General features: G+C 28.2%; 1 protein-coding gene across 2 annotated transcripts in view; it reads right to left on the reverse strand.

Annotated features, from left to right (window-relative positions):
* LOC142329912 (5'-3' exonuclease PLD3-like) overlaps nt 1–23,821 on the reverse strand; it is a 122,899-nt gene continuing 99,078 nt past the window's right edge. For both annotated transcript variants that reach the window (XM_075374846.1, XM_075374847.1), the window contains exons 4-11: nt 21,688–21,895; nt 18,838–18,972; nt 15,814–16,005; nt 10,830–10,958; nt 8,539–8,678; nt 7,648–7,813; nt 4,221–4,320; nt 1–2,705 (exon numbers count right to left, since the gene is read on the reverse strand). In XM_075374846.1, coding sequence (XP_075230961.1) covers nt 2,560–2,705; nt 4,221–4,320; nt 7,648–7,813; nt 8,539–8,678; nt 10,830–10,958; nt 15,814–16,005; nt 18,838–18,972; nt 21,688–21,895 — 1,216 coding nt within the window. In that variant the 3' untranslated portion in view covers nt 1–2,559. The remainder of the gene's footprint in view (nt 2,706–4,220; nt 4,321–7,647; nt 7,814–8,538; nt 8,679–10,829; nt 10,959–15,813; nt 16,006–18,837; nt 18,973–21,687; nt 21,896–23,821) is intronic.

Here is a 23,821-nt window from a genome sequence, read left to right on the forward strand (position 1 = left end):
TATGATTTAAAAAAAGAAAATTATTTATTCATGCAATAACAGGCTGACGCCCAAAAATAGTTATTTTTTAAATATAATAAATGATAATGAATTTTGTAGTGTGTGAAAAATGCTATGTCTACCCAGCTGACAAGGAATTGAACCTGGAACCTCTGGAATTCATTCTTAAAACAATTTTGAGAGTGAACAGGGCTGAATTAACAGACATTAAACTGCAATTATTTGTGCTCAACATACTTTTAGGTATAAAGTGATACCAAGTTAGAAAAGTGGTTTTTAGCTGTAATAAAGTGAATTCAAAAGCTGTTATGAAAAAGACATACGGTTTTTAGAAACTTATCTAAAAATGAATTTCATTCTTATTAAGTGCATATTTAGATTTAAATAAAATAATTACATGTATTATAATTCAGAAAACATAAAACTTATAAAATCATATGTGAAATTTTTATTAAAAAATAATAATAAATTATTATTATTATAGATTCTTATAATATTAAGAATCTAGAATAAGTAAAAACAAAAAATAATATGAATAAGTTTATTATTTATCATTAATCTCCTTATTTCTCCTCCACAGAAATGAGGAAATTCAGAAAGAACTAGAAAGAGGAAAACTGATATAGAGCTTACTCGAGTTTTAAGTCAATGATGATATAATCGAGAACGAAAGCAAATATGGTAAGGAATAAAAATGGGGATCTTCTCTCTGATTTAGATGATCTGGAAGATGAAAATAGGGTGGATAAAGACATGATGGGACCATCTGTATCTAAGGAAGAATTTGTTAACGCCTTGAATAACCTGAATAATGGCAAAGCGACAGGCACAGATAACATCCGAGCAGAAATATTAAAAGAATTAGGAGAGTCAACAAAGGAGTGTTTGTATAGGGTTATCAAACGTTGCTATGAAGAGAAAACGATACCGTCGCTAGATTTTATAAATAGCAAAACTGTAATAATTCCTAAGAAGGGAAATGCAATACATTGCACCAATTACAGAACAATCTCTTTGCTATCTCACACTTCAAAAATAATGCTAAACATTGTAAAAAGCTGAATAAAAGGGAAAATTGAGGCAAATTTGGGAGAGGACCAGTTCGGTTTCAGATCTGGGAAGGGAACTAGAGAGGCGATACTAGCGCTGAGTGTGTTATTGGAGAGAGGAATTGGGGTTAATAGGAAGACCTTTTTGACTTAGAAAAAGCCTTTGATAAGGTGGCTTGGGAATTGCTACTTCAAACAATAAGGGAAATAAAGCTTGACTGAAGATAGAAGATTAATTCTGAATCTGTATAAAATGCAGAAAACAGAGACAAATTAACGGCTTAAAGAAAAAGGCCAAAATAAGAAGGGGAGTCAGGCAGGTTGCTCACCGTCACAGTTTCTGTTTAATTTGTTTATTGAAAAAGTTATTGTAGAAATGAAAGAAAAAACAAAAGGAATCAGGCTTAATGGAAATCCATACATTGTATCTGCTTTGCAGATGATACTGTGTTACTGGCAGAATCAGCAAGAGGAATGAAGACTGTGTTAGAAACACTATCGAAAGTACTAACAAAATTTACTGAAAATTAATAAGGAGAAGACAAATATTATGACTGTAAGATAAACAAAGGAAGGTACAAGGGTTGATATAACATTAGAAGTAAAAAGATTAGTGCTGGCAAAACGAGCTCTCCAGGTTAAAAAGAATATACTGTCTGATAATCATATGAGTATACAAGTAAGGAAACAGTTCACTAAAACCTATGTCTGGAGTGTTCTAACTTGTAGTGTGAAACATGGACGCTTGGGAAAGCAGAAAGAAGAGGACTGGAAGCAATGGAAATGTGGATTTGGAGGAGAATAACAAGAACAAGCTGGGTGGATAGGAAAAGAAATGATCAAGTGGGTGAGAGGAGATCCTTACTAAATGTTATGCGAAGAAGATAGGACATATAATACAACATGACCAGTTCTTGACGAATATATTTCAGGGCAAGGTTGTGGGTAAAAATATCTAGAGGTAGACTGAGAGCAACCATCATCAATAATGTTAAAGAAGAGATGGGCCTTGGTTCATAAAATGACTTGAAGAGAGAAGTGGAGATGAGAATGATGTGGCTAAATTGACAAGGTGTAGTCTTTATTGAACAATGATGATGATGATATTTCTATGATCAGCAGATATTATATACAGATCTCTGTATTGTGGCATTATTGCAAACTATCCAAATGATATAAAATCACAGATTGAACAAAAAATGACAAGATATATGTTAATCAATACATATATTAATACTTAGAACAAATATTTTTGCAATTTCCAATTACTTCTGCATGATATGAAAAATAAAATTAGAATGTGAATACAAATAAAAAACTGTAAAAGAACTATTGTTAATAATAAAAATTTAAGTTGAGAGTACTTAATTCAATTAGAATAAGAAACCAAAAAATATATTTGGCACAAAAGGTGATTATTTCATCATTATAAATAACGATTACGACAGTTCATACCAATCAGATTAGTACTGGTTATGTTGCTGTTATACCAATACTTATCAGGTGTTAGTTATCTAGGTAAATCATATGTAAATTCAGAATTCCAATCCCTGAGAAATATTTGTTCTAGCTGATCCCTTATTTCTGTCTTTCCTTCAATCACTAAACTCATTCCACCGGTTACAGTAAAATAATCGCCAGACCAATTTGATGTACCTGTAACGATAAAACTAAATGATGAAAAATACAATATCACCAATTTAATTTTTTTAAATAAGAAGATTTACTGTTAGTAAAACTTAAACTAAGATGACATAAATCATAAAGATAACTGTTGGGTTCACCTATTTTTTTATTATGAATTATCTTATTTTTCAAAATTACTTATAATAATACAGTATACTATTTCTATAACAATCTAATCAGTTTCTAGAAAGAGTTCATTAATTGAGCAGTTTTAAAATTCCTTTACATTGTATAGTTATACTGATACAGTACCAACTAGGAAAATATTCCTCTGATGTATTGTTTTGGTGCAGTTAAATTTTTTTTTTGTTACTTCTCCTTGGGTCAGATCTGCTTTTATACAATCCGAAAAGAAAATCAGAGGTGTACTTATTCTGTACTTCTTCTGCCATCTTGGTTCGAAAAATTGAGATCAAACATTACAATGTGTTCCACACCCACTCATTCTGCAGCATAGTACCTGTGATGTTTTCAGGGATTAGCATGCTGAATTAGCCGATTAACAGGTTTCCCTGTACTGCATGAAGCTGCTACACACAAACACAACGTGGTCTGTGGTGTCCTCACTTTTGCAAACGTCACATTCAGCAGAGGGTCTCAAATGTGTAGATATGCTTTGAAACTTCCGTGACTGGTAAGGAACAGGGTCAACTCATACCGTAACTCCCCATGTCTGGTGGAGCCATCTCTGATTTCAGATCGGTCTATGGGTCCATCTATCCTTGATCAACTGACCCATCTAACTGTCAACTGCAAAGGAGTAATGCCTCTGCTTTCAGCTTATTTACACCCTGGTATATTATCTCTTCCTTTTGAACAAGTTGGAAGCGCTTCCCACAGAAGCGGTTCAAAATTGACTGGAGTCTCCCCCTTTCGAGTATGACAAACCAGGTTGGTGTTCCATACAACACTTTGGCAGAATCAGATATAACCCTTCCCTTAGAGAGCCCTCCACATGGGTCAGTACTTTAATTGAACAATAGGATTTCGTTTTATTATACCATGTAAAATCATGGTTATGAATGTGTTGTGGCTTCAAAACAAAACATGTTCATTTCTTCTTTGGTTGTATACATCATCGTCATAGATTTCCAGTTGTGTTTGTTTTAACATTTAAGTGAATACAATGAGTATTTTTTCTCTCATCTTTTAGCTAATATTACAGTAGTTGTTAATGAGCAACACATCAGCAAGACAGTTCCAATTAGTATTTTAATGTGGTGTAATCTGACTTGTCTTCTAAATTGATTAAACCACCCTTCACTGATAGAACATTTCCTTGGTTTTAAATGAGTGCAAAAAAATCATTAAAACCAGTAAGACTAGATAGAAAATCTTAATAGAAGTAAGGCTTAATTGAAGTACAAAATGTAGATTTTAATCAAATAATGGACATTAAGCACAGTAATCACTCTGCATTATTAAAAAGGATAAATAAGTTATTTTTATAATAAAAAATATGATTAAATTAAAAAAAATAATTACCAATTAATGCTGCTTTATCAGTTACCATATATTTATTATGATTAACACGTGCAAACGGTATTTTACTCTGTTCTGTTGAACTTGGTACGACAAAAAGTTTCTGTAAAACAAAATTAATACCAGATAAATAAATAATTTACGTAATTAAAACAAACTAAATCTTGTAACTTATTATGTACTGTACGATATTAAGTCTTGTATAAATAAAGTGAATCCAATGTGAAAAACTTATCAGAAACAATAAACTGGATGTACTGTATGTACAGGACCTGTAAAGTTAACTGTGAAATTATTGTTTGCCAGTTCTCAATATGTAACGCAAACTAACCTAACAAAAATTATTATTATAAATCAAAACTCAGTATATTCAGGATAATATAAAAAATGGATAGTATAAACCAAAGCCAAATGAATTACATAATTGTAATAAAATTCATGGTTACCACAGCAGCAGAATGTATAGGATTACCCGTAGCTATAAGAAGGTATTCACAGTTTACTACAATTGAAAGTATATTTTATTTGTTATTGAAAGAAAAACTTTTATTTGTTATTGGCTTACATCAGTTTATTAAAATTAAATTACATAAAATTTATTACTAAATTTTACCATTCTATTGATAATTTAATAAAGTAAATTTAAAATAAACCTTAAAAAGCGTGCCAATTTATTTAGCATTATAAGAATTCTTTGAAAACTATTGTAGATAACAGTTCTAGGGTCATTTTTTAAAACAATCTCACCAAAAACAAAAAAAAAAAACACAAATTTTTCCCAATAATTTGTGTTTCAAGAATTTCATAGTAAAAGCAAAATCTAAGTGAAATTTTCACAAGCTGTAACTTGAAAACAAAGCATTTCTAGATCTATAATTACATGATCTTTTTTTAAATTTTCTTTAGTAAAATTTATCCAGAAATTATTTAATCAACCTATTATTAAATCTATTATTTAATAAATCCTATTATTTAATCTATATTTTATATGTTTAATCAGGGAAAGTATTCAGTGTCATACTTCTGTAGTGTGGCAGCATTTAAAAATAAATGATAAATTACCCATTTCTGTCAAAATTTTGTCCCAATTATATGATCTAGTCAGTTTTAATCAACAACAATGGTTCAGATCATCCGGATTTAAAGAAAAGACCACATCTCTGATGATCCTCAGAATGAAAGAACACAAGGCTTTACATCACATGAGCAAGATGACCATTCAATCATTTCTTAGGATTCTACTTATTTACAGTTTGTTTGAGGTAGTCTCTAATTAAAGAGTACAGTGAAGATCTGCTACCAAACACTGGAAAAATAATGTTAAATAGAGGGTTGTTCAATAGTTTAGGAATAACAATATCTTATAATATATCAAAATATAAATCATCTATTATAAGCTTTGGTTAAAAGAAATAAGGTTCCAAACACTTTTTTTTGTGATCCCACACCAAAAATTAACTCCAAGTACATTAAATTTCTTCTCCATAACTGCAAGAGGTTAGGTTAATTCACCAGACCAATTAACGTAATTATGATCAATTAGTAGTAGGGTATTTAATTTAAAGCATGCTCCATCAGACCAATAACTGAGTTGGAAAAATGTGGATCTGCTTCTCAAGGAACTTATTTCTTCAAAAATGTCTGTAGATTTTAATTCTTCTGAAAGGGAAATTCTTCAAAAAAATTCTACCCTTCTATCAAAATCATCTTCACAAAGTAAATTTGGCTGATAATACTCCAGTTTCTTTATACATTTTTTTTTTGTAGTGGTTCTTGGGTATTTGCAACCAAATGGAACCCTTTCTGTTGACATTTGAGGACTGCTCTTTACTAATGTAAATAAGTTGTTTGTTTTTTAAAGAGCAATTAATACTAAGCCTGCCTGATCTGCGAGCAGATTCAATATATCCAGTATTTTCAAATTAATATTTTGAATTAGAAAATTTTGCATGGAATTCTTCATGGACAGCAGCAATATTCTTATCATTTTCTTATAAATGCTGAAGTATTAAGTCTATGATTTTATTTTATGTACTTAATACTATGATTCCCAGTAAGATAAAAAATTAAATGAACAACTTAATAGTAATAATATTTGCTAATTATTATAAACAGAAAAATCATAATTTCCTACCTGTTATAGAATTAAAATAATCATGTATAGATATATGGGAAACTTAGCCTTCATATATATATCTTTATGTAAAAATTAATATTTGTTTTTTTTGTTTGTCCTGTATGCGTTTCTATACCATTCATTCGATTGCGATGAAACTTTCGTGAGTTGTTGTGCACACACCCGCAAAGGTTTCCGATTAGTTTGGATGCTAGGTGGCACTAGGGTCGAGATATTTTGAGAAATTGTATTTATGTTCTGATTTGGCTCATATTCAGAATATATATTAATTACATGAAAAGAAATATTTTTGCAAAAAAGGGAAGAAAGGGAAAAAGGGGAAGGGCTGAAGATGGGAAGTGAAGAAGAGGGAAAAAGGGAAAGGTTAAATTCTGTTATGTTCCGAAATGTTCAGTTTCTTAATGTTTAATCAAACTTTCATTTGGTTTATTTAATCTATATATATATATATATATATATATATATATACTTATACATTTTATTTTTTCAACATGATATATCACAGTATCAAATAATTATTAACAAATAAATATTTAAATTTATCAGATACAGTTCAATAAAAGGTAAGAACTTTGCCTATCTGTCAGTAGCACTTTCAGAACTTTAATGCCATCACTGGCAGACCAATTTTTATGAAAAACACATAATTATAAATTAAGTATATAGTTAAAAATAAAAGTTATTTAAAAAAAAAACATATAGTTAAAATCTGGAAGTTGTTAGTACATATGTACTATAATCATATTTAAAACTTCCTATATCCACTATGGTAAGATAAAGAAAAGTTAGATACGTGAGTGTTCTTATCTTCTATTGAACTGTTTCTTACGGATTTAAATATTTAATTGTTAATAATATATATATACAAAATATTATATGAGATATAAACCAGCAAAACACATTATTACATAAGTTAAACTTAAAATATTAATTTCCAATAACAGATTTTTGCAGTAACCAATAATATCTTCAGTTGGTATAAAATTCTTTAATTATATTACAACATATTCTTTTAATAATTTTTCACTCTATTTAAAATTGTTTTCTGTTTTGAAATTTTGAATTGTATTACGAATGTGTATGTGTAAATTTTGCTGAGCAGTACTGGAATCTTAATATATATATTTATTTTTACATTGTATTTACATTTAGATCAATAGAAAGAATCAAAATAAATATTTTGATATAGAATACGGTATAAAATTCAAAAAAATAATAATTGCCTAACATGTCATAAAAATTTTAACATTATTTGACAAAATTTCCATGATACTATTTATAACAATCACTTACACAGGATATTCTGACACCAGGATACACATCAGTTAATAACGTTAAAGAACGTAAAAAGTATTTTTCACTCTGTCTTGAATGATCCCACCAACTAATAAGAAGTCTTATTTCTATTTTGTTATCAACAGCTGCTGCTCTCAAAGCATCATCAATAATTGCCCAATATCTGAAATGGAGAAAAAACATGTTTTATAATCAGAGACCAATGATTCCATGCATTGGAAAAATTTACTAATTTTTATTTCACTCTCAAAGGGTTAAAATATATATATATATATATATATATTTTTCCCCTAATGTGTACATTGCAATCTATTCAACTAGTAACAATAAGCAATCCTCCATAGCTCAATGAGTTGAGGATATGTATGACATATAGTTAATTGAATTTGAACCACAAAAATACATCGACCATCTAGTATTCATATCTGTATAAAAGCAACTACTAACCTTTACTAGGATTTGAACCTCAAAACCTTCAACTTTGAAAATCAGCTGTTTTTTATTTTTACCAAATCTGACTTCCAGTTTCTATATACTTTTTCAGATGTTACTTCTTACATTAGATATGATAAAAATACATTTTTATATCTAGTATGAACCTTATAAAAGATATAAGATTGATTTTAAATCATTCTCATTATAATTGCATCGGTATAATTATGACCTTATATTTAAATTTTGAAAAATAACTATTAAAAAATCTCAGGGTACTCTTGTTGGATTTATCTGGATCAAAGATTATGTGTGTACTAATCATAGGGAATGATTAAGAGTCAGAAAATGACATTAATGGCAGTAAAAAATATAGATTGCATAACAGTTATAAATATAAATAAAACATAATAACAATAATGAGCAAGTAATTAAAAAATTAAAAGGAAAACGTACTTCAGTTTCTTTTCATATAAAATTAAGGGATAATAATCCATAACTGCAATATAAATATATTTTTCAGCTCTTCTAATGACATCCACAATAGCATTAGAATCCTTTGTTCGCTCCTTAGGACAGAATGGAGGTGGAGAACTCTAAAAACACATTATATAAAAAGAGAAAAATTACATTTTAAATAAAAAATAGCAACATCTGTTTAAATAAAGTCATTTAGACTAACACTAATATGTATTAATATTCCTAATTAAATCAGATTAGCAAACTAAGACATAACATAAATTTTTATGACTAAAACACATTATAATGATTTAGTTAATTCTACTTGAGTGAACTCAATAATAAACAATGTAAATTCATTAACTTGCAGTTTTAATACAAAAAATCCACCTAATATGACAAATTTTTAGAGTAAAATGAATGCATACACTTATAAACTTTTAAAAATTAAATTGAGAAAGATTTCAATAAAAAAAAAGAATTATTTGTAAATACTTTTAATATAATAGAGAGGTTTCACTGATAGAAAAATGGAAAAAATAACAGTTTTATGATATGATCCTCTTAGTTAATTTTATGATTTTAAAACTAACAAAAAAATTCAATAATTATGTGAGCTATTCCAAAATTTACAACTGATCGGTTACTTTAAAAAATAATCACATATATAAGTTATCTGCATCATTTGTCAATATACTTATTAACATTCACATTTAGGCAATTTTTATACCACAAATCCAATTTTGGCAGGTCTCCAAAATTTTGACTGGACTGTGTGTACAGTTTGGTAATATGAAACTGTTGTGTACCCAAATCTATGACAGTCAACAAACTTAAAGGAAAGTGTGAAGCAGTAGAAAGTGAATCGCATCGCAATAAGTGTTCAAGGACAAGTATGACAGATAAAACTTTCAATTGATCCATTACTTCAATGAAGAAAATTAGCAGCTTAAAAGTGATAAAACTGCTTCAAAAGTGCGTATCTGGCTAGGTTCCAAGAGTTGTTAGGACCCAGGTTCGAATTCTGGTCAGGCATCGCATTTTCACACGCAAATCATCCATCTCATACTCTGAAGCAATACCTAACAGTGGTCCCGGAGGTTAAAAAAAAAAGTTCCAAGACTTTTGACCTAAAATCAGAAACTGGCCTGACAGGAAATTTACCGAAGACTCTTGAATTGATTTCATCAAGAAGAAAATAATTTTTTATTGAACAATCACATTTGATGAGATGGGTCCATCACTAGACTCTTTAGTCAAAATCGGCAACTATAAAGAGCCATAGAAGATCTTGCCTTGTAAAGATGAAAATGTGTTTATCAGTAGGAAAAGTCTTTGCAACTGTCTTTTGGGGCTGGAAAAGCTTACTTTCTAGAAAAATACACTTTCTTTACAATTTTCTTCATTGTGAATTCTGCATACTAATGCCAGCTGTTGAACAAAGTGAAAATATGTACAGAAAGAAGAGGTGTCATCAGCCAAACAAAGCTCCTTCATACAACTCCAAGCATCACACAACCGTAGCACTTGGGATAAACTACATGAAATTTACTGGGAAACCTTAGAATATCCTCTGTGCAATCCAAGTTTATCTGCCTGATGATCTCTTTTTGTTTGCACTGTTGAAGAATGCACTGGGAGAATATACATTTCAGAGCAACAGTGAAGTAGAGGAGTTCATGCACTATTGACTCGTGACATATCCTTAAAATTTTGTGAAGAAGTGATCCACAAGCTCCCCCCCTCCCCACAAAGTGTAAAACTTCAGGAAGACTATACAGAAAACCAATAAATATGTTTTGTATTACTATTCTGTTAATAAATGTTAAAAACTAATGTCTGATTTATATTTCACTGACCTAGTAGTCCATCAAAAATTCCATTTTTATAAATAATAGAACATTCATAAAAAAAAAAAAAAAAAAAAAAACATACTGATGAAACTGAAAACCTTGCCCTTTTTTTAGAAGTTTGTTCAAAAACTAATCTATAACAAAATATTTAAAAAAAAAAACTGTTATCATATGCATTTATATAGCATTAAACGCATTAACAGCCAGAACTGCTAACATAAAGATATAACTAAGCTACATCATTAACTCTCGTTACATCTTCCTCTCTTTTTCTCTAATATGAATGATAGCTCTACGTTAAAAGATTTCAAAAGACTGCTGAAGTATATAAGTCAATCAAATGAATTAATGAAACAAACAGTATAATATTAAATTTTCAAAAAAGTAATTGAAAATACTAATACAAAATTACTAAATATAATTAAAAGTACGTACAGATGCATAAATACGAGCAGTAACATTATTTATATACAATTTCATTGGAGTATACATATTAAAACGAGTGGTAAAATTCCTTGGCCAATGACTAGGGATTTTTTCCTTATCACCAAGATACCAATACACCTGAAACAATAACAACAATGAAAAAAATCATACAATTCAAAACCAACTCGTAATCATTGAAGTAGAAATAGAATAGAAAATAAAAGTAATACAACTATTTAGTTTTATTAAATAGTTTATTACCCTACTATTTTACTGTGATAAGAGAATTTGATTGTATGTAGCAAAAATCTGATGTGAACACCACATGACTTCCTTGTACGCCTGTTAAATTACATGTACACATTTTTTTTTAAATAGAAGAAAGTACATAAAATTTTATTTCATTAATAACTTCTTTTAGAATTTTGTTATTTGGGAAGTAGAATTACTAAAGACGGACGAAGCAGGAGCGATATAAAATGCCGAATAGCACAAGCTAAACGAGCCTTCAGTAAGAAATATAAGTTGTTTACATCAAAAATTAATTTAAATGTCAGGAAAAGATTTTTGAAAGTGTATGTTTGGAGTGTCGCTTTATATGGAAGTGAAACTTGGACAATCGGAGTATCTGAGAAGAAAAGGTTAGAAGCTTTTGAAATGTGGTGCTATAGGAGAATGTTAAAAATCAGATGGGTGGATAAAGTGACAAATGAGGAGGTATTGCGGCAAATAGATGAAGAAAGAAGCATTTGGAAAAGTATAGTAAAAAGAAGAGACAGACTTATAGGCCACATACTAAGGCATCCTGGAATAGTCGCTTTAATTTTGGAAGGACAGGTAGAAGGGAAAAATTGTGTAGGCAGGCCACGTTTGGAATATGTAAAACAAATTGTTAGGGATGTAGGATGTAGAGGGTATACTGAAATGAAACGACTAGCACTAGATAGGGAATCTTGGAGAGCTGCATCAAACCAGTCAAATGACTGAAGACAAAAAAAAAAAAAAAAAAAAAAAAAAATAACTTCTTATATTTTCTCATATTTTTTTTAAATTGATATTATTGAATTATTATTTATTGTATTTTTTCTTTTACAATCAGAGGTTAATAATTAATAAATCAATATATTTATCTAAAAAAAAAGAAGAAAAAAGAGATGAATCGGATTTGGTCCGATGTGCCCTCCCCTTCAAAGATCAAAATATTTCGTTAATTAAAATTTTAAATGGCTATAATTCTGGAATTAATGAAAATAGGTACCACTACATATACATATTAAAACGAGAAAAGCTCATATCATTGAAAAGCTTTCAATGAGGGCTTACTGCTGTAGATAAAGTCCAAAATCCAAAGTTTTTGGAATTTGGGCTTTTTTGGACACCTTTGGTTCAGCCGATTGCAATCAAAAGGAGAGGTGCACAACTAGATGTTACAACAGTCCTAAATACAAAATTTCAACATTCTACAGCTGATCATTTTTTGAGTTATGCGAAATACATACATACGTATGCACAGACGTCACGTTAAAACTAGTCAAAATGGATTCAGGGATGGTAAAAATGGTTATTCTTGTTGAAATCTGAAAACCAATATTTTTTGCAATCACAATACTTCCTTTACTTTATACATGGAAGTAAAAATGCAAAGCTAGACAGTGATTTGAAAACTTTCTGGATAAAAGGTAAAAACAATACCATTCTGCCAAGCAAATTGGAAAATAATAAGAACCCAAACTAGATATAGGTTAACAAATGTATTAATTAGGAAATTCAAGTTATAAACCAGCAGTTTGATAAACTCATTTATGATCAGTAAATACAATATCTGCTGATATATAGGTCGCAGAACATTGTTTTTTTTTTATATATATTTTAATAACATACTATAGTTTCCATTATAATTACTTATGACACAATATTTATTGTTATTTTCAAAAGCACTGAAAAAAAAAATTACTTAAAAAACAACCACTTTTGAGCTTTTAACTACATTTAAGTACAAAAAATGTACATTTTAAACATTCTGTTTAGTATAAAACATATTATTACTTTTAATAATATGTTATTATTTAAAAATGTTATATTTAATATAATAATTATTTAATAATGTTCACACTCTATTAAAAATATTCTTTTTAGATTATTCTAATAGATGAATTATTATTAGTATAACAATAATGATAATAACAATAACAATCTTTTTAATAACTTCTGAATTTATATGTGGGGTAAATAAAACTCTCTGAAATAAAAAAAAAACATTTATAGTCTTTATAATGCGAAGAACTGCCATGATTGTCTAAATGAGGGCACTACTATCTTTTTGTTTACAGCATACTCAGTCTTATAAAAACGTGGTACCGTTACTTTTACTTCATGTGTACATGATTAAATAATGACTTAAATGTTATTATACACCAGACTATCAAAATTAGTGTAATAAGTAAAATTTTAATTTGTCATTTAATATTAAAGTGAATTCATGAATTTCATCCCACTTTTCAGAAAAAACTTTTACATAATTACTACAGTTCACAGAGGCATATCCTTCATATTAACAACACAATAATTTAAACATTTTATTTTTCATAAAAATAATTTTCTTTGGATTTAAAAAATTATTTTTGGATGAATAAAAATAATGGGTTAGAGACAATTAGCACTATGTAATTTAATAGTGTTAAGTCATGGGTATGATTTAATTATTGTGGATAAGAGTGCAAGTAAAAATATTTACAAAAAAAAATTGTTTGTTTTGGGTTTTTTACTATTAATCTGAAAATCTCAATATACACTATATGTATATATAGAATATTTATCAATAACAAAGAAGAATTTTTTTATCTCTATAATGTAGAAAAAAATTTCTTGGAAAGTGGTATAAATTTATTCAAGGAAGTTTTCTTTTAATTATGTAATTAGTTTCACATGTTCTATAACTGTAAGGTACACATTCTAAATTTTTATTACACAAAACTACCTAAATTATTTAAAAAAATAAGATATTTAAATATTTAAAAGTAAATAAAATATAGTAAATATAACACAATAGTAAAAAATAATATTTTTTTACTAAAAGTTAGATTTGGAAGTATAAGAAAGTTATGATTTTTTTGTATCCTACTCCAATTTTGCATAAAAGATCCTAGCATATTTTTAACAAATATGGTAAAAAAACATTAAAATTGTTAATCATTAACCATTTATCTAGAAAAAAGTAAAATAATATTCCTCTCTTACAATCCAGAAAAGTGTTCTTAATATAAGAAAGTTACCAATTGTAAATAAATGTTTTATTTCATAGACCTGATCCCACCAGTAAATAAAGAATTACAGTAAGCACTTTTACAAAAGTTCTACTGAAGCAAAGGGAGAGGGTTATTGGTTATTGTGAATTGATTAAGGCACAGCTTTACTCATTACGACTTCAGTTATTAGAATAATGTACAACAATACAGACATAAACTGATCCACATGGAGCCTCTTTCTAGTACTAAGGATGCTGTAAGTATTCAAGTTAAGCAAGACTCTGAATTTTCAGTATGGACAACCTAGAGGCTCAGCCTGTATCCAAAGAACCAATAATAAGGAAGAGGTCAAGGAAAAAAAGACACTATCTACCTTAATGAGTAGATTAGGGTAATTTCCCCATATCCAAGATCAGTAAATATTAAATTTTAAAGGGAATAGGATTATGGCTCCTTAAATTTACTATTTCCTTCTGAAGAAGGTGAAATTTTTGAAAATCTCTTGATAGTCGTTTTTCTACATGAATTTTACCAGTTATAATTCAATAGTTACCAAAAATAAGTTCTACCCACAAAAATAAAGAATTTTATTAAAATCTTTCTTTCAAAATAGCAAACAACATTTTAAACTGACTGAACTGCTTTAAAGTTTAGGTTAAAAGTTGTCAAGAATAAAAATATCTTAAAATGATAATGTCTATCCAAAAAAAATGTAGTAGCCATTAAAAAATATTCTGGCCATATTGGAAAAATGGATGAGACAAAAGAAATATGGAATCATATTTTTAACATCTCAAAAAAGAAGGTTCACCCTGACTTCTCGTCTAAGTTAAAATCTTTGGAGCACAAATTCAGAGGAAAAATGAATGGTTCTGTATGATTTTGGCCCAAAAATATCTTTTAATGGGTTCAGAATGGTACCTTTAACAGTTTCTGAAAAAAAAAATTGTTGAAAGCTCTAATTACAGATCAAAAACGTATTTTTTTAGGTTTAGTATAGATTAGTTTTATTAAATTGCCTATTCCAATAACACTTTTAGAGAGAATTTAATTCTGAAAAATTGATGCAAATAAAGTCAATCAAAAACAAATATAAGATACAAAAAATTTGAAACCAAGCTAAGAAATGAATATAACTAATATTAATTAAAACAACCAAAAATTTTAACTGATTTATCTAAATATTGTTTAACCTACTTCAGTGATTATTTATACTCAGTCTAGGACAATATTCACCAATTACATACATAATTATCCATATTATTAAGATTGCTCTTAACAAGTTCAAATTTTTAGTCCGATTTGATTAATTAATTGCTAATTTTTGTTTATGTGAGTTAATACCTAATATTATTATTGGTATCAATAATTAATATTATTCATTGTGAAAACTTACTGTGAATTCAGTTACAATTAAATAAAATGGATTAAATTCATAAAAAATATATTACTTACTTTCAGAAAAATGGATTAGCCACCCTCCAATGATGCGTTACACAAACCAAAACAATGGCGCTTAAAGATTTAACTATGTGAATAACACAACCGTTTTGTTTTTTTTTTTTAATTTCCATTATTTATTCAAATTGTAATTAGAAATTTCATATAATTAGCCTGGATGACTACACACTAATGGTGTATATACATTAATCAAAATTATAATCTTTTATAATGACAGTACCACATAAGTAAATGGCAATTATGATAAAATTTATAAAAAAGAAAACTGAAAATATAATTAATCTTACATCGAATATTTTAGCGACGTCTTCAGCTAAACATGAACAATTTTGTACATATATTCCAAGCTCTTTAACTTGTGTTAATGATCTCCAATCCATATTAGCACTACCGACATAAAAATTCTGTCTATCAGTAATCCATAATTTGGTATGAAGTATACCACTTCCTACTAGTTTATTAAAGTTTACACTCTGAAGCTGAAATGCATAATAAAGAAAAAATTAAAAATGTAAAGAAATAAAAGGTAATTTCAAACAAATAACCATGCTATTTAAAAACAATAATTTCCAGATTATCATAAGAACCAATCAATGTATTGTTAATATATAGAATAATTCTTAAAAAAAAATATTATAAGCTTATTTTTTAATAATATATATTAAGATATTTAAAAAAATATATATAAGTTAAACATTTAACATTTAAAAATTATTTTTAGGTGATTACAGTATTATTAAGTGAATCGTTTATTGATAACTTTAATAATATGGCTAAAAAAAATCCTATTTTTTTAACTCAGATAAATAAATGAGACAAAATACATTTTTTAATAAAATAAAAAGATTCTACATGAATAATTTAAGGACTGACTAATCATGAATTACAACATATTGTCATCAGTACTTTATCTCTCGTATGATTTAAAAAATGGAAACACAAATTTTATCATAGAGGATCCTTAAATGTAGATTGAATAGAAATCAACAATAAAAAAAGGAAAAAAATTATCGAAAAACTCTATAAATCATTGCCAAAAAGTTCATTTTTAGTTACATTGCTTAAAAAAAAAACAGTTTTTGCATGAATAGACTAGAAGGAAGAAGATATATTTTCTGTTTATCTTCGAGATCAAGAATAATCAGTTTTCATGGAACAGAAATCGAATAATCTTTATTACAAATTTGGGTGTATTAAAATCTTTAAAAATGTGGAAAAATAATAGATGGCATTCTTTTCTAAACAAAAATTATTTTTAAATTATCAAGCAACTCATTTCATTGGTCTACAGGTACATTTGCTGTCACAAATCAGCTGTTTTAACAGTTGAGATTTCATAGTCAAGATTCTGTGGTTCAAATCCTAGTAAAACTAAGTTACTTTTATATGGATTTGAATACTAGATAATGGATAACAATATACTTTGGTAGCTGAGGCTCAATTAACCACACATCTCAGGAATGGTCAATGAGGCACCAGATACATATTACATCATACATATTCATCCTGATCTCATTGAATCATGGGGGTTGCTTATTATTCACAAGTTGAACAGACTGCAATGCACACATTAGAAATGGAAAAAGAGAATTTAAAGTGAATTTAAAAAATACATAAATTATATGGTTCTGTAACAATATCTAGGCATAAAAACACGTAATTAAAGTTAAAAGATATTTATCACTAAAATAATCATTAAAGTATTAAAAACATTACAGAAAATTTGACGATTACTTAATAAATCAATAAATATGAAAATTAACTAAAAATAAATTTAAATTTAATTATTGCATTGTGTTCTTCAGAAAAGTAATTAGAAATTCGCAACAAAAAAGATTATAATTATAAATTACATTAATTATCTACTTTGAATACTAAATTTATAAAAATTCTGAATATTCAAAAATAAGGTACCAAATCTTCGTCTTTAAAATAATTAAGGATGTGTAATAATTTGGAACAATTTTAACCCCCGCAGTGGTAACTGCCAATTTTTAACAGTGTGTTTCTTCACAATAACGTAACATATCAAATAAATCAGTAACAATAGTATTTCTAAAAGATCTGAAGTACATTAGTAGATACTGTGATACGGTCTTTATTATTTTTAATCTTAATTGAAAACACTTTTATCCAACATTTGTAGTTTCATGTATTTAATGTTTTAAAAACACTAATGTAAAAGCTATTTGTAGAAATACACAACCTTAATTTTATTTATTTCAATGTGTACATTTATAAATTGCAAGTTTTTTACTTCTCGTTTGTAAAAATATGATGAATCATTAAAAGGATAAAATATGTAATTTTCATTATATGAATTTAGACATTGAAAGTAATGATTCAGAATTTTTCAACATTATTAAAGACGACAATGATTCAAATTATAAATTAGGTGTTACTTCTAAACCCATTTCAGACTATTAACTGGATAAAAGTAAGAATTTAATTATAGTCTTTGAAGTAATCTCATCATTAAGACAAAATAAATAAATTTAAGACTTTAATATGAAAGTTGTAGGTCCAATTAGCATGCAACTACATAACCCTACTGCAATATAATTTATTTTTTACAATCTCAATCTAGAATTTAAAATATGTAATCACAAAAGTGTGCTCAGAAAAAATGTACAACTCATTTTATTATATTCTCTTGTTGTAACTTTGCAGTTTGATTCTATAAACAAAATTTGTTAAAAAAAAACTGCAGAATTGAATATTTTGCATTTCACAACCATTTCAGATCTCAAAAATTTAAATTCAGTAATAAAAAAAAATCATGTGATTTAAAAATCTTCCTTTTCTTTAACTCATTTGTTTATTTAAAAAGTTTTTTCATTTAAAAATATTGTAGCCACTCTCAAAGTTAAAGGCTGTCAGGATATAAAATATATCACATACCTTGATAGATTTCAACTGTGTGTATGCTTATTAATCAATACACTGCTGTTTATACAACAAAAATGCACTATGATACATACAGTAGTAACTCAGGTATGTTTCTTTGATAATAAAACTATAAGTGGAAGTGAAAGTACAACTATTTTTATTTTTACTTGTTTTATTACGTAAATAATATTTAAAAATGTAAATTATCTTATCTGAATTTCAATTTTTGTTTAAATTTTCTTCAAAATTTAAAGATATTATCTGTTAATAGATCACTGTAGTTATCATTTTTTAATCAGCAGAAGTGTGTTACATCATTCCAGAAAGTTGGCAACAGAAAATAAACACTAATTACCTTCAGATAAGAATCTAGATTTTTTAAAAACTTCTGACAAAAAACAATAGATTTTAAAATACTACACCTGAATAGCCTTTTCTTTTTGTAAATATTCAGTATCAGTGTTTGGTTGCTCCTGAGAAGGCTGTTCTTGAGCTACTTTGATTAATAACTTTCTTTGAGTTCCAGCTTCTAATATATTTTGAAATATTTTCTCACCCTGGGAAAACAAATTCAAATCAAAAGAAGGATTGTATACATATATATTATATTGAAGTATAAAACATACTTATACTTAATCATGCTTAACAGTCATCCACAACAAATATGGTTTTTAAAGCTTGAAATTCTAAATTTTATAGTTGAAATAGTCTTAAATTAGTATAACACATTTCCTTTTTAAGTAGTACATAAAGATGTCATGAAATATGGATACCTTATATTATGTACAAATTTTACTTCAATAGAAGTAAAATGAATCTAAAGGAGCCGACAAAAATATTCAAGATATCTATAACTTTGAATTATTGAAGTCTGGATACTGGTTTGCACATACAAACACTAAAAATATTATTTTTAAAGAAATAGCAACATTTTTATATATTAGAAACTTTACAGGATAACATTTTATTTTAACATCAATTGTAATTTAATGCATGTGCATGCAGATAACATATAATGTATTAAGAATACTTGCAAGCCAAAATAACTACAGAATTAGTAGAAAGAAAATGATTTTTTTAATATCTGTAGATGGAAACAAGCAAAGATAAAATGTTCAGCAAAAATCTGAAATGATGTAATGACAGTAATGTTACAAGGTTTTTTTTGTCTCAGTCATTTGACTGGTTTGATGCAGCTGTCCAAGATTCCCTATCTAGTGTCAGTCATTTCATTTCGGTATACCCCCTACACCCTGCATACCTAACAATTTGGTTTACATATTCCAAATGTTGCCTGCCTGCACAATTTTTCCCATCTACCTGTCTCTCCAATATCAAAGTGACTATTCCAGGATGCCTATCTCTTCATTTAACTATGTTTTTCCAAATGCTTCTTTCTTCATCCATTTGCTGCAACATCTCTTCATTTGTCACTTTATCCACCCAACTGATTTTTAACATTCTCCTACAGCGCCACATTTCAAAAGCTTCTAATCTTTTCTTCTCAGGTACTCCGATCATCCAAGTTTCGCTTCCATATAAAGCTTCCTAAGCTCCAAACATACACTTTCAAAAATGTTTTTCTTACGTTTATATTAGTTTTTGATGTAAGCAATTTATATCACTGACTGAAAGCTCATTTTGCCTGTGCTATTCAGTTTTATATCACTCCAACTTCATCAATCTTTAGTAATTCTACTTCCCAAATAATAAAATTCTTCTACCTCCATAATCTTTTTTATATTAAGTGGTCGTACATTATTTCTACTATATTTCATTACTTTCATTTTGTTCTTGTTTATTTTCATGCAGTAGTTCTTGCGTAGCACTTCATCCATGCCAATTCATTGTTTCTTCTAAATATTTTTTACTCACAATTAGAATTACTATATCATTAGCAAATCGTAGTATCTTTAGCTTTTCACCTTGCACTATTATCCCAGATCTAAATTGTTCTTTAACATTATTAACTGCTAGTCCTATGTAAAAATTAAAAAGTAACAGGCATAGGGAACATACTTGCAGGACTCCCTTTTTTATTAACGGCCTCTTTCTTATGTTCTTCGATTACTGCTGTTGCAGTTTGGTTCCTATAAATGTTAGTAATTGTTCTTCTATCTCTATACTTGAAACCTAAATTTTTTTAAATGCTGATCATTTTATTCCAGTCTATGTTATAAAATGTCCTTTCTAAGTCTACACATGCCATGTACGTTGGTTTGTTTTTCTTTAATCTTCCTTCTACTGTTAATCTGAGCACTAAAATTGCTACCTTTGTCCCTATACTTTTCGTGAAACCAAATTGGTCTTCACCTAACACTTCTTTCACTCTCATCTCAATTTTTCTGTAAAGAATTCTAGTTAAGATTTTTGATGCATGAGTAGTTAAACTTAAATACTGCATTTTAATACTGTTACCATGACAGTAACTCTTTTTGAAGACTGATGAAACTTCTCCTTTTTGTAAATATTACACACCAGTTTGTATAATCTACCCATCACTTCCTCATCTGTACTGCACAGTAATTCTGTAGGTATCCCATCTATCCCAGGAGCCTTTCTGCTATTCAAGTCTTTTAATGCTCTATTAAATTCAGATCTCAGTTTTGTATTTCCCTTTTCTTCCTCTTTGACTTACTCTTCTTCCTCTATAACACCAGTTTCTAATTTATTTCCTCTGTATAACTCTTCAATATACTCCACCCACTTACTGAACTTTACTTTCATATTATAAATTGGTGTACCATCTTTATTTAATACATTATTAGATTTTAATTTATGTACCACAAAATTCTCCTTAACGTTCCTGTATGATCTGTCAATTTTACCAATGATCATTTCTCTTTTCACTTCTGAACACAAATTCAATTTCTGAACTTAAAGCCACACTGGATTTTTATTTCTGGGGTAATAAAAGTAATGTTTATCAAAGAAACCCCCATAGTCTCCATGAACTTCAAACTGCTATTTGTGATTTCACCAAGAACATTCCACACGAACAACTTGTGAGAGTCTTTGAGATTAAGAAGAAACGTAGGGAAATATGTTTGAGACCATTTCCAACAATTACTGTAAAATAAGTTAATGTTAAGTACTGCTGAACTAGTACATAAAAAGGGTATAGTCATATAGTCACTTGTTGAACATTTTTTAAGACATATAAGCTAGATATCTGTCTAGATAATATTCTTCTGGTCCAGTATCAATACTAAAACTCTAATAAATGTTAATTAAAATTAATTTGTTTTCTAAGAATTGTACAAACAAAATACCTCATCAGATCCTGGATATTTATAACCATCCTCTCGAAAATAATGTGAATGAACATCTTTATCTCTTAAAGTCCAATAATATGAAGCAATTTCAAGTGATTTATTAGCTTCTTTTATCATATCTGACCATACTTTAAATGTTGATGGAAATGGAGTAGAACCATTACGATAACTCATTCCTTGTGGTATTGATTCAACTAATGTAAACCTGAAAATTAAATTAAAATAATGTTCATAGTATTATTATTTTAAAGAAATTAATATCATGATAAATTTAAGGCATACATTGTTTTCAAACTGATATTTCTATAAAAGTAGTACAGAAGTGAAAAGAGACAAACATGTGCCAGTTAAGTAACAGGTTAAACAGAAGTGGAAAAAGTGCAAGTAACAGGTTGAACAGAGAATAATTAGAAAATGTTCTATTTCTTATTAGTTTCTTTTTTTGCAGTAATACAAGTAAAATTTTATTTGATCAAACTTCTATATTCTTTTTTCTATAGTTCTAACCTTTTCAATGTTTACTAAATTATGAAACACAAAATAATACTTAAATATGATTTAAGATTAACACAAAATCCTTTATATATATACTTTATATACTTTGCCATCATTTTTTAATAATTTATGCCAATATATCTGATTAAAATATTTTATTCTGATCTACATACAAAGGTCATTCTAAAAGTTCTCAGCCTGATAAAGAAAAAAAAAAAATTTTCAGAACTTTTTTTAACTTATTATTATGTTACTGTTTATTTTTCAACTTGCACTTGTCACCTTGCATTTCAATACATTTAGATCAACCACTATCCAATTTTTTAATACTCTCAGTATAATACGACATGTCCAACTCTGCAAAATAAACAGTTTTCTCAGCTTTGACCTCATCATTTGAAGTGAATCTCATACAGCAGGCCATTTTTTCAGGTTTGGAATGACAACATAATCGTTAGGAACAAAACCAACAAATATGGTGCATATGGAAGTAGTTGGAAGCGTAGATTATGGAGTTTTGCAGTAACAATCTAAGATGTATGCAGGCACATTTTTGTAGAAAAAGAGTGCTTTCTTTTTGGCTGAATTTGGACATTTAGCCTGAATAGCACCCTTCAATCAATCAAGTAGTGAAGTGTAATACTCCATGGTGATGGTCCTGCCTCTTTCCAGGTAGTCTATGAGCACCACTCACTTAGAATCCCAAAAAAACCTTAACCATGACTTTTCCTGTAGATGGGACAGTTTTAATTTCTTTGGCACACTTTTACCCACTCCCATTCCCTGTTTAGTCTCTGGTGAATCCATGTTTCATCTACTGCTATAAGACATCACAATTGAATAATTCTAAACATCCTTAAGAAGTGTTCAGTCAAATGCGTTCTATTAACAAAATCAGTAACCATCAAAAGCTTTTTCATACTCAAAACACTCATGTGAAATGTAACGAACATGGTCTACTGAAATGTCTGGAGTGTTGCAAGCTCATGTAACTCCAGTCAGTTATCACTTAATAGAGCATTGAGAATTTTTGTGACAATTCTAAATCTGAAACTTCATATACCCCATCTAAATGATCATACTTCACAAATAACACAGTCATTTGGATGTACTTGTACCATATATGTGTCAGGTAGATAACTTTCCAAACAATCCTGATAATAATCGATTATTATTTATTTTGTCAGTAATGGGTAAGTATAAACTTTATTGATACCAGCATTTACCAAGATTTATTACGAGAAACTTTAATAACATCTTGATAAGAGTGACATCACAGAATGTACAACTTATTTAAAAATTAAAGTGATTAAAGACTATATTAATTGTTAAAAGTAAGAAATACACAAAACATCAAATATTTATTTCATGTTCAGACACACAAAAACGTATCACTATTATACCAAATGAACCGACATTTTTCAGATCTAGTTCATTTTGACTATACCTAAGTATGTGAATATCTATCTATCTAACCCAAAACAACCTAAAATGGAACTAAAAAGCTAATGCTAAACAGTAGTATTACTGGCACCTAAGGGGTGACAAGAATGATTCATAGTGAAATAATAAAACAAAAACTAAGTTATATTCAGCTAGTCATTAAAAAGACAATAATTTTTTTTTATATACAACA

The sequence above is a fragment of the Lycorma delicatula genome, chromosome 9, assembly GCF_047948215.1.
Source record: "Lycorma delicatula isolate Av1 chromosome 9, ASM4794821v1, whole genome shotgun sequence".
Taxonomy (NCBI): Eukaryota; Metazoa; Arthropoda; class Insecta; order Hemiptera; family Fulgoridae; genus Lycorma; species Lycorma delicatula.